This window comes from Chrysemys picta, chromosome 10 (genome assembly GCF_011386835.1).
Source record: "Chrysemys picta bellii isolate R12L10 chromosome 10, ASM1138683v2, whole genome shotgun sequence".
Classification (NCBI taxonomy): Eukaryota; Metazoa; Chordata; order Testudines; family Emydidae; genus Chrysemys; species Chrysemys picta.
The window spans coordinates 73297919-73310491 of NC_088800.1; the positions used below are offsets into that span (position 1 = coordinate 73297919).

General features: G+C 42.5%; 1 protein-coding gene across 1 annotated transcript in view; it reads left to right on the forward strand.

The window, feature by feature from the left end:
• LMTK2 (lemur tyrosine kinase 2) overlaps positions 1-12573 on the forward strand; it is a 76720-nt gene that overhangs the window by 24253 nt on the left and 39894 nt on the right. The window contains exons 4-5 of the mRNA XM_005304688.5: positions 4736-4809; positions 5380-5498. Of these exons, the coding sequence (XP_005304745.2) occupies positions 4736-4809; positions 5380-5498 (193 nt within the window). The remainder of the gene's footprint in view (positions 1-4735; positions 4810-5379; positions 5499-12573) is intronic.

Here is a 12573-nt window from a genome sequence, read left to right on the forward strand (position 1 = left end):
GGTTTACTGACTGAGTCTAGGCAAATGTTTATTTGTAAATTATTTTTATTGTAGCATAAGAACTTTATGAAATTGAGAAAAAATTGTTTTTCTGTTAGATACAAAATAAAAGTTATTCATATTTCTTTTCAGAAATCAGCTATAAAATAGTTTGCAGAATCTAAATTTTCAAAAATTAGAGTGCATAGTAAATATTTTAATAGATGACTTTTTCCACTCTTAAGCTATATATATATATATATAGAGAGAGAGAGAGAGAGAGAGAGAGAGAGATATATATATATATATATATATATATATATATATATATATATATATATATATATATATATATATATATTGCTTAAGAGTGGAAAAAGTCATCTATCTATCTATGACTAGATGGAGATACTTAGTTTGGCCATGTATAACTTTTGCCTCTTAATAGTCCTGGTTCATGGACCAGGGTCTGTTCCATATGAAGCTAGTAGAATTTTAACCACTGACTTAAGTGGGAGCAAGATTGAGCTTCATTTTAGCAGATTTTGGGGGTATCTGAAACTTGTACCTGTAACCCTGTTTGTCACACCATTAGCTTATTTTTACTGTGAACATCCTTTGCTTCAAATCTGTGAGGATGATGCTGAAAAATGGAATCAGATTAATTTCCCCGCTGTGATTAAAAAGGTTTCATGTATACTTAAAAAAAAAAAAAAAAAAAAAAAAAAAAAAAAAGCACAGTCCCTATATAGGAAACTGTAGTTACCTTTAATTTAATTGCAGCATGTCAAATATTATGCACAAATTACTATTTAATATAAAATATGGAATTACTATTTCCAGATGCACTTAATACTTCTGATTAATGCAAAGAAATCTCTGGCAATACATCCATGGCCAACTGCAAGTGTTTAGAGAGCAAACCCAAAGGAGACTTCAGTAACTATCCAGAGTTTTAAAAAGAAAACCATTAACTAAATGACTTCTGGCATTTTTGCTTAAGAAATACAGTATCTTATATTTCAGCAGTATACATGCTGAATTTTCTATATATCTGCTACCTATTAATGTGGTCTTTCCAGGTTACCAATGATTCCATGAGAATGTCTAACTTTGCCGCAAGAATTTTCTCTAGGCAAATGCATGAACTGGATTGCACCTTTAAAATGCTTGGAAGCTTTGAAGTTAATAGTGAGAATTGTAAACCATAGTGATTTCAGGTGCCTTTTTACTCTCTTATCAGAAGATATCTATTTTTTTTACACAACTTTTTAAAGGCCATTGATCCAGACTGTAAAGTAGACTAATGCCTTTGGAGCATTTTGTATGTGGTAGGAATGGTTTAGAAATGTCTAGGAATTGTCATGCCCGCTATGTATGAGCAATAATCAGTGTAATTTAAAGGTATTTGAGCCCATGTGTTAAGTCTGTAAGTACTGCAGGTACATATGCATGATGTGCTGTGAAATGATACGCTTTTATTGTGGTTCACAAATCGGTGAACTCTAGGCCTTGATACAATGGAATATAACAGCTCCACCGGAACTGTCCTAGTCTGTCATGTCTGGAATTCACATGCTGAAGAAGGCTTTTAAAGATCCCTCCAAACTACAGATCAATGGTGACTGTTCTCAATTGATCAATGTCCAATTATAAGATTTCTGGGAGTTCTGGCAGTCAACCTTCCTCATCTGTGTATGTAAATCCATGCTTGAAAAATGAACTCAACTACTGCTCGCTTGAGCACTAAGCCTACTGCCATCCCCACAAGTTTACACCACCTTCAACTTTAAAAGGAAAAAGCATTTGTATACTATGTATAAAAAAATCTTCCTGTTTATGCTTTTAAAAATATTACTACTAAGTCTGGCCAAAAAGTAGAAAAAAATTAATCCTGTTCGGTGCAATTCAGTAAATATCTTTGTTAGATAGTGTTCAATCAGCCTATTTACTGTCACTATTGCATTTGTTTTTCCTCTTTTCCCCTCCTGACTTCACTCTACTTTTTCTTTTTCTTATATTAGATCATGGTGTATTTCTTTCTGAGTTGTTTTAAGCATGTTCCTGCCATTCTCACCACCCTTCTCTTTCTCAAAGTTGTGCTGTTTGCCTGTTCCCTTATATTTTCTCACAAAACTTTTGTGCATCATATATTCCTGTTTATCTTTATTTTATCACTTACACAGTCTCATGCCCTGCTGGCAGATGTCTGGCAGAAATTTCTAAGCCTTAATAGCCAAAAGACTAAACTTACTAGACACAGGCTAATACAAAAGGTGGGATTTGGGAGGGTCTTATGTCCAGAGACAATAGCAGGTGAAAAGTCAGCTACTGTGAAAATCGGAAGGTGCTGGGATTTGATATTAGGGTTCTCTCTTTGGACCCTATTTGTGAGTCCAATCTTTATCTTTCTCCAGGTAGTCTGATTTTATACTTAAAGATACCCTTCAATCTCCTGTGCCTTCTCCCAGTTTCCTTTTACAAGGGTGAAGAAACACTATTTGTTCCTCCTGTTACAATGAGAGGAGTCTCTGCTACTCAACGCATCTCCCAGGCTCCATTAAAAAATAAAAATAAAAAATAATAAAAAAAATCTTTCTGGTGAACAGGTCTACTGCTTTCCTTTGCTGTTGCTCTTAGTTATTTTCATTCTGCTGGTGTTGGGAAAAACTATCAGTTTTACTGTTTCTCATGAGATTCTGAAAATCAGCAGTGAAACCTGACAAGGCTAGTTAACTTTCATTCTTCTGCCAGTTGCAGAAGAATATGAGCGGCAATAGATGCTCTGAATCTGTCTGTAGAAGAAGACAGCATTGTATCAGTTCGCCTTCCTAATATGGACTGAGTATGTCTTTGCAACCTTAAGGGCTTGAAAAAATGTTTTGTTTTGGTAAAGCTTAGCTTTAGCAGAAGCTGATGGCACTCACCTAAGCATTTTTGAAGGAACTTTTAAACCTTGTGTGGAACAACTTACTGCAGACACTCAATTCTCTCCCCCTACCCCCCAAAAAACCAACAACAACAAAAAAACAACAAAACAAAAATCTTAGACCTGTGAGGTTAAAGATCTAAAAAGCAGGCAGGGCCGCCCAGAGGATTCAGGAGGCCTGGCGGCAAAGCAGTTTCAGGGGCCCCTTCCATAAAAAAAAGTTGCAATACTATAGAATACTATATTCTCATGGGGGCCCCTCCGGGGCCAGGGGCCTGGGGCAAATTGCCCCACTTACCCCCACCCCCGGGCGGCCCTGAAAGCAGGAGACTTTCTGAAAGAGGCCTGTTTTCCCTTTCTTGCCTTCTTTCGTATGCCTATTTGCTGATATTTGCATTTTCCCCTCTTTTGTGCTGTTTGTCTTCTTGTACCTGGGTTTTTGTTTTTTGTCCTGCGTATTTTTAAAAACAAAGAGTTGAGAGCTGCAAAGGAAAACTGATTAGGATTATTCAGCTGCTTCTTTAAGCTCTGCAGAGCCGACTCTTAAGCAAAACTGACTAGGATCACAAAATCTCAGCATTTGATTTCACTCTTTCCCCCCCGCCCTTTACTTTCCCAAAAGGAGAGACTGTCTTGTCACCTCAGCAGATTGCTGCCTCTCCCCCAAGATTGTTTCCATGGCAAGGTCTACACTACAAACTGTTACTGTTATTGCTGTATTGGTTAGAATTGTGATGACGTATGATCCCTGTTTGACATAGTTGTGCTGACAAAAGCCCTTAGTTTAAACAGGTATACTGGCAAAACTGTTCATTTTCAGATATAGCATGTTTTGCTTTGGGGTGGGGAAGGAGGGTAAAGTGCTCCTAGTATAGACCTGGCCTACAGTGGCAAAAATGGGAGCTACCACTAGAGCAACTCATGGTAGCAGTGACAAAAGCTGTATTGTACTGTCGACAGGGCTTAGATGTCTTTAACAATTCTAACTGGTAAGGAACACAGTGGTAAACGCATCTGAACCTTGTCAACCCTGCAACTTCTTGTTATGACCAGTGGCGCTGCACTGGCAGTGAATTATGGGTATATTTTTGCCAGTGTAGATAAAGGCTAAGGGTTTCAGATTTCCCAGCAGTTGGCCAAGGGGGCTTTTTGTGTGAAGTACATTTTTTAAAAAAGAAAATTTCCCCTCACATAGGTAGAGGCTGCAATTAGAGCAGCTGGGTCGGTGTGTAAAGAACTGGAGCTCTGCTGGTAAGGTGGCTAATCAGGGCTTGTAAAAGCCGTGAGTATTCCATGATCTGCTGTGGGCTTGTGTTCTGCCATTTATGTGGGACTCCTGTAAACAGTGATTTAATAGATTCCATGACCATCTAATGCAGATATATTTACAGAGCTAAATGCAAACTCAGCTGTTTTGACTTTCTTGCTTTTGTTGGTTTGCAGTATATCTGGATGTGTTGAAAGCTAAAGTTTACACGTCATTCTTAACTTGCATTATTGTGCAAAGGTATTTCATTGGTCTTGGATCAGTTTCTAGTTGAATCTGTTTAAAAGCCTAAACAAGTTGAGAAGTGTCAGCTTTGGCTTTCGTTTCTGTCCTTAGATTAGCCTTGTTTTAATACTTTGTTGTTGTATACGTTTAACAATATTTTCTGCTGCTTAGCTTAATATGTGCATTGTATTGTAGTGTACTGTAATTAGTAGTGTAAGAACTAAATTTTTTTTTAGCATTTTAGGATCATGCATTATTTCAGCAACAGTCGCATAGGTAATTTTGGCCATTTTGAGTGGCTTGATTTGTGTTTTTTGTTTTGTTTTCTATAACAGAAGGATCAAAGTCTCAAGTTGCACGTCAGAGTCTAAACTATATTCAAGAAATTGGAAATGGCTGGTTTGGAAAGGTGAAAAATCCTCCTTTAATATTGTAGTTCTGCAGTTGAGATTTTATTCCTAAGTAGAGACCTATATTACCCTTTAAAATGATATTTATCCAAAGTAATAACGCAACAAGAAAATTGTCTTTAGAACTTAATTTGTATTGCTGTTTGCATGCACTTTGTTTTCCATCTCATTGCTATCTCTTTAATTCAGATGCAGTGCTGCTTAACAAAACATTACTTAAAATAGTCAGAAATTCCACTTCAGTAGACTGAGCATATAAATCGCTGTTTTAATTTAAGCAGCTTTTTTAGGAAAAGCACTTTAACTCCATTTTTTATTTAAAAAAAATATACATACATTTTTTAAAATGCAGAGGATTAATATTGCTTGTCAGAATAATTTCTTAAGTGTGGAAGCTTAATTATCAAAGCTTTGGATGTGTTAGCAAAAAAGCCAGAAAACACCCGTAGACACATGTTTCTAGTGACCTCGGTTTTTCTTTGTGTTGTAATTGAGGTATAACAGGAAACCAGATACTTCCTCTTTAAATGTGACTGAAACTATGTAATGTAGAATTGTTTGTTTTTCAGGTCCTACTTGGGGAGATCTACTCAGGTACTAGTGTAGCGAGAGTAATAGTGAAGGAATTAAAGGCAAATGCAGGTCCCAAAGAACAAGAACAGTTTTTGAGAAATGGAGAACCTTACTAGTAAGTAGCCTCTCATACCTTGGGTAACTTGAAGATAGTCCATGCTACTAATATATACGTAAACCATGGAAGGCTATCTTGTTCAATATTATGCTTCTTTTTTATATGATACTCACCTCTGTTCTCCCTTTTCAGTCTGTTAATCTAAAGTAAATGTTGGTAGTTTAAGAAAGGAAAAATACACATTCAATATTATCAACACTAAATTATCAAAAACTGAGTCAGACATATCCCCCTAGATCATGAGATTTTTAAATAATGCAGTTTTGTGTTTTTATTGCCTTCCAATTTTTGAGCCTTTAAGAGTCAGGGCCGCCCAGAGGATTCGGGGAGGGGGTCTTCGGCAGCAGGGGGCCCCCGTCGCCGAATTGCCGCCGAAGACCCGGCACTTCGGCGGCGGGTGTCCCCCTCCTCCCCCCGGCGGGTTTTCAGGGCACTTTGGCGGCGGGTCCCGCACTGGAAGGACCCCCCTGCCGCCGAAGACCTGGAGCGGAAGAAGCTCCGGGGGCTGGGCGCCACGAGAGTTTTCTGGGGCCCCCGGAGCGAGTGAAGGACCCTGCTCCAGGGGCCCCGAAAAACTCTTGTGGGAGCCCCTGCGGGCCCTGGGGCAAATTGCGCCACTGCCCCCCCCCCTTCCCTGGGCGGCCCTGTTAAGAGTACACTTGGTTTGCATTGTTGGGCTTTTCTCCGCAGGCATGAAGGCTAGAGATTTTTTTAAATTGATGCTGAGATTTTCATGTAGTCACTTGCCTCCAGGAGCTTGAACTTTGAGAGAAAAACCAAATATAGTGAAACTTGTGATAAAATCACAAGAGTTGGCAGTGCTTTACGTACTTTATTTTTTTAACAAAACTTATTTTTAAGCAGCATCTTATCTGTTTTTAAACATTAAACAAATGTTCAATCCAATCAAATAAGTGATTAGGTTATACAAATAGCTTTTTATCATTGTGTTTGGGTCACTTGCAATTTAACTTGGTGGTGGGAAAAAAACTAACGTGGAATGGACATGAAGATGCACTTGAAAAAGAAAAAACTGTTACTAACCTTACCACAAGTGTTGTTCTTCAAGATGTTGCTCATGTCCATTCCACGACTTATCCTCCTGCCCCTCTTCAGAGTTGTCTGGCAAGAAGGAATGGAGAGGGTGTGGGGCCCTCTGGGTCCTTTCGACTGGTACATGAACATGGGGCATCAGAGTGTGCTAGAGCCGGCCTGATGGATACCACTGCGGGAAAAATCTCCAGGGATGATGTGTGCGGCAGACGCATATCTAATCTGGAATGGACATGAGCAACACATCTTGAAGAACAACAGTTACGGAAAGGTTAGTAACCGTTTTTTGACATCAGCTCGGATGGTGAAGGCTTGGGATAAACAGCTACTGGTGCTCCCATCCACTTCTAGAGTTGATGCAGTACTGATAGCAACCCAGCTCTGGAGGGAGCTGACCGCGGTGCCCACGGAAGCTCTGGTTCTGACGACTTTGCCCTGAGGTATAAGGAGAGTCTATTTGCTATCAGAGACCTACGTCTCCCTGGAGGACGTTTGCTCTTCACTATCCACGTTCACCCCTCCTATTAGGACCATCTCTATTCTGGCACATTAATACACCAGAAGAAGAGACCATCTTGATAAGGCAGTTGTGTCCATCCCATCTGCCAGCCTTGAGGCACAGCCATCGGTATTGTTGGTTCTGTTGGAGATGAGGGATCTGGCTTTCTCTTCAGATAAGTCTGAGACCCTGCAACTGGGCTGGTTCTGTGCCAGTTGATCCATCCTACTGCTAATATTGGAGACTGTGGGAGCCCTAGGCTAGATACCCAGGATCAGTTCAGGAGTCCTATTTGCCATCACCTGGACTCTTGCAACCGGCCCTGTCGGAATACTTGGAAGGGGAAGGTGAGCTGGATTCGCTGTTTCTGGAAGCAATTTCATTGTCTTCACTGGATGAGGTGGTTACTCCAGCTACTCCCTCTCTGCCAGATGACTTCAAACAGTATCAAAAGCTCATGTACAGGTACAGATTCAGCTTGAGAAAGTACAGGAGCCTCAGGTTAATTTACCATACACTGGGGTATAGGACAAGACTGCATCCTCAGCTGTTTTACCACCAGTGTACTCAGGAGGCACCATGCAAGAGACAGGGTTTTCTAGACCCAGGTACCCAGCTTCTACAACATCCAATGCCACATCGTATTTTAATCCTCAATCGAAGAGTTTCTGTTAATAGGACTGTTAAGACCCATGTCCCTTTATTGATGCTGCTTCGTTTTCCTCCTCTTATATTCGGAGGCTGCCTTACCCAATTTGCCGAAAACTGGAGGGCTCTAAATACAGGTGAATGAGTATCAGAGATTATTCATGGCGGCTATCTAATTGAGTTTTCTGGTACCTTCTACCCATAAACCCCCTTCCCAGTTCCTTTTCAGGGACCACTCTCATGAGGAGATTCTATTACATTAGGTGAACTTCCTTCTTCTCAGGGAAGCCATAGAAAGGGTTTTACCTCAGCATCAAGGGAAGAGGTTCTGTTCCCTTTACTTCTTGATCCCCAAGAAGAATGGGAAATGGAGCCCAATTCTTGATCTGAGACAGCTGAACAGAAGGACACATTATTTGCAGCTCTTGACATGAAAGATGCATATTTTCACATAGACATCCACCCAGCGCACGGGAGGTTCTTTGGTTCCTCTTTGATCAAGCGCATTTTCAATTCAGAGGCCTCTCCTTTGGTCTAGCTACTGCACCCAGGGTCTTTACAATGTTTTTTTTTTTTTTTCAAGTTGTGCCAGCTTGGGTGAGAAGAGAGGGATTTACAGTCTTTCCTTACCTAGACAACTGGCTTCAGATGGGCAGTTCTTACAAGGTAGTCCAGCAGGCAGCCAGTGTTCTGCTCAACCTTCTGCCTTCCCTGGGTGTCTGTATCAATCATGAAAAATGCATGTTGACCCCCATGAGTTGCATGAGTTTTATAGGGAAGACGTTGGACTCGACTATAGCAAAACCATGTTTACCTCTGGAGAGGTTTCTCATACATCAGGTCACTATCAAATCCAGGACATCAATCAGAACTTGCCTTTCCTTGCTTGGCCTCATGTACACATGTGATGCTGTTAGGGAGGCTTCATCCTTGCTGACTACAAGCTTGGCTTCTCTCCATGTACTCACCAGAGAAATGCAACATAAACAGCAAGGGAACAGTTCTGCTTAGAGTTTTAGAGACTCTCGTCTGGTGGACAAAACCAGAGAAGATTTGGGTGGGGGATCCCTTTCCTCACACAATTCCTGAGGGCAACCATCATTACTGATGCCTCTCTCTTGAGTTGGGGTGCTCACGTGGGCAATCATATGGCACAAGGCATCTGGACCATATGGGAGTCTAGAGTGCATGTCATATCACTAGAACTCCGGGCGGTCCACTGAGCCCGCGTTGCCTTTCTCCCACTCATCCAATCCAGACATGTCCAAATAATATCGGACAACATAAGGGTATTTTATGTAAACAAGCGGAGGGAGATCTCTTTTTCTGTGCATAAAGGCAGTCATCCTCTGGAATTGGTGCATCAGCCATCGCATAACACTATCAGCAGCATATCTACCAGGGGTGCAAAACTCTCTAGCAGAGTGCCTGAGCAGACATTTTTCCACAAATAGAGATTCACAATTTGGTTCTTGACAACGTCTTTGCCCATTTGGGGGACGCTGACCTGGAACCTTTTTGCCTCATGGGAGAACAGGAAATTTCCTCAGTACTTCTCCAGAGCAGCCCTAGGCAAGGACTCCAAGACAGATGCCCTACTGGTGTCATGGCAGGGTTGCCTGGGGTATACCTTTCCTCCTAGGCCATTGATACAAGTTCTATGGAAGATCCACCAAGACAGAGCTTGAGTCATCCTGATTGCACCCAACTGGCCGAGACAGTTTTGGTTTACGCATCTACTTATGCTGTCAGTTCACCCACCCATGAACACCCACACACCGCTGAACCGTCTAACACAGTATAAGGGCAGGTTCAAGCTCATGGCCAGGTATTTGGATGGGCCTCAGAAGTAGAGTGCTCATGTTCTAAAAGGGTGAAGTCCATCCTTAACCAAAGGCAGAAAACACTCTCTTTTCTGTTATTCCACAGATGGAAGCATTTCTCCTCTGTGGCTCACCAGTGTACCTTGTTTATGGAATCTGCTGGAATTCCTGCTATCTTAGAGTATCTGCTTACACTTAAGTCTTTGGGTCTTGTGCTCAGTTCTGAGTGTGCATTTAGCAGTGATCAGCGCTTTCCATCCTCTGATGGATAACCATACATATTCACTCATCCTGTCAACTAGATTTCTCAGATCCTTTCAGTTGTAGGAGCACCAGTGTTCTGTATGCTCAAAAGGTCTGTTACACTTCCTCCCCCCCCCCTTTTGTCTCCTCTCCCTCTCTAAATACCTGTGAAGTGGCTTTCCCCCTCCCCCTCCCTCCTGTAAAATGAATGGGCTGCTTGAACAGCTGGATGATCAGAAGAGCTCCCAGGTAGACAAGGTGTCTGGGACTCTCCCGTGAAGGCCCTTCGCCAGGACCGCCTGGCCAGTGGTTCGCCATTGCATTCCATCGTGCCTAGGGAAGACTTACCTTCATCGCGACGTCCATTGCTGCGCTGGGGGACACTTACCTTGAAAAATCCTGACATCTCCAGTGCCGTGCCTGTCCTGGGAGCGTGAGTATGCAAGTGTGACCTCCCAGCACTTCTTTTGAGCTTAGCTATCAGTATAATAAAAGTGCTGCTTTCTGCCAAACTCTGGTGGGTCATTAGTCCTCCCTAAGCTTACTAGCTGGCCCAATTTCAGGTAACACTTTCCACCATTGAAATTCGCACCTCAGTGCGACCTCAGTTTTGTTTTATATTTGCTCACTAAGCCCCCCATTGAGTCTCTAGCCACGTGCTCTATGGCCCGTCTGTCCATGAAGTTGGCCTTTCTAATAGCCGTAATGTCAGTCAGAAGACATTGGATAGGTCATTGATGTACTGCAACCACTTGAAAAAGACAGCAGTCAAAGTTAGCATTCAGAACACCTTGCTCAGAAAACTGGCCAGCTCAATCTGGGGTGCTTGAGCCCAGGTGCTTAGAACATCAGCCCTTGCCGTCTGCGACTCAAGAGCAGAGTATTGTGCCCCTGTCTAGTGTCACTTGTCTCACATGAGGTGGTCGATGTGGAGCTTAAAAAAGCTATGTGTATTGTTACCGGGACTTTAAGTGCAACTCCATTGCCATGGCTACCAATATTTATAACATAGCACCGCCCCATATTCGCCGTCAGGGGGCCTCCATCATGCACCAGGTCAAGATCTGTGAGAACAGCGACTTGCCTCTGTATTCAGACCTCATCAACCACCTGCCAGTGCGCCTCTCTTATAGACTTCCTTTATGGTCACTTATGCCTGCACAGGACATGACGATGGAATCCGCTTGGCGTAACGAGAGGTCAGCAATGACAGTCATTAATCACTCTCTCATCACTGACCCAACCAACTGCCTGTCAGGTTTTGACTTGCCAAGGTACCTGTGGTTGTCCCTGAACTGGTTTCGGACAGAGCAAGGCAATGGTGCGGCCAGCATTTTCAAGTGGGGTTTCATCCCATGATGTAGATGTGGTCAACTTCAGACTATGTTGCACATCCTTGACAAGTGCCTGCTGACTTACTTTGACAGTGGACTATTGGCTCTTCACTGGCTGATGACAATGCAATCAAATGGCTGGGCACGCTGCGCATATGCTGAGAGAGTCAGAACAGTCAGTGAGCTGGGAGCACTCATGGCAGACTCACCATATATTATCTTCTATAAAGAAAAGATCTCTTTACGACCTCACCCTAGATTCATTCCTAAAGTAGTTTCTGAGTTTCATATGAGTCAGGTAATCCACTTACCGGAATTTTTTTTCCAAAAGCCACCTCTCAAGTGAAGAGAGATGGCTGCATTCTCTAGATGTCCAAAGGACTTTGGCCTTTTATCTGCAAAGAACAAAGGATGTTAGATAGCTAAATTATTTGTTTACATAACACAGTGATCAAGGGGTTAAGCTAAATTGACATAGAGACTTTCAAACTAGATCTCAGGTTGTATTACCCTTTGTTACAACTAGCTCATAGTCCCCCTCCAGAGGGGTGAGGGCTCATTCCATTAGAGGGCTAACTACTCTGGCTGCATTACTGAGAGACATACTCCTCCTAAAGATGTGTAGGAGAGCTACTTGTAGCAATTTGCATACCTTCCTGAGATGATCTGCACTGGTCCAGTCATTAACTGCAAATACAGCTGTGGGGACTATCAAATCTGCAGCCTCGCACCCATGCCATCTGACTGTTTGGCTTATTAATTTCCCATGTGTGGAATACACATAGGGACTATCGCTCAAAGAAGAAATTGAGGTTACTTACCTGTAACTGGAGGTTCTTCAAGATGTGTGGTCCCTATCTGTATTCCACTACCCCCCCCCCCAGCCCCATCCTTTCAGATTATTCTAAACTGCAGTATGGGAAACAGAATGGCATGCACCACCTTTATACCCTTGATTCTGAGCACAACGGGAACTACAACGGAGGTGTAGGCCATCTGACAGTGCTGGCAAAAAAATTCCTGACTCAGGTGCATAGTGCGCATACATATCCCACTTGTGGAATACAGACAGGAATCACATATCTCGAAGAACCTCCAGTTACAGATAAGTAAACTCCATTTGTTTGGTCTCCTGTTTTGGAGTCCAAGGATACTCAAGAGAATTGGCTGGAAACTAAAAGCTGAATCTTCATGTGCTTTTCAGGGAGTGGGCAAAAGTGGCTGTCCTGTTTCCACTGCCAGTTCTGGGGGCAGAGGGGGCACTGAGTAACTGGCTGCTTTAAACTACAATGGTTGTACAGTCCCACGGGGGGTACTGGAGCACAGTATGCCCCTGGTATGCCCTTGCATGCTCCCAACACATACACCATGGGGGAGGGGGAAACAGGATGTAGCAGCATTGTCTCTTTACACCACTTGAGGTTCCCGATGCCAGGAGAATTCTCAGCTGTCCACTTAAGGCATCTTGAAGA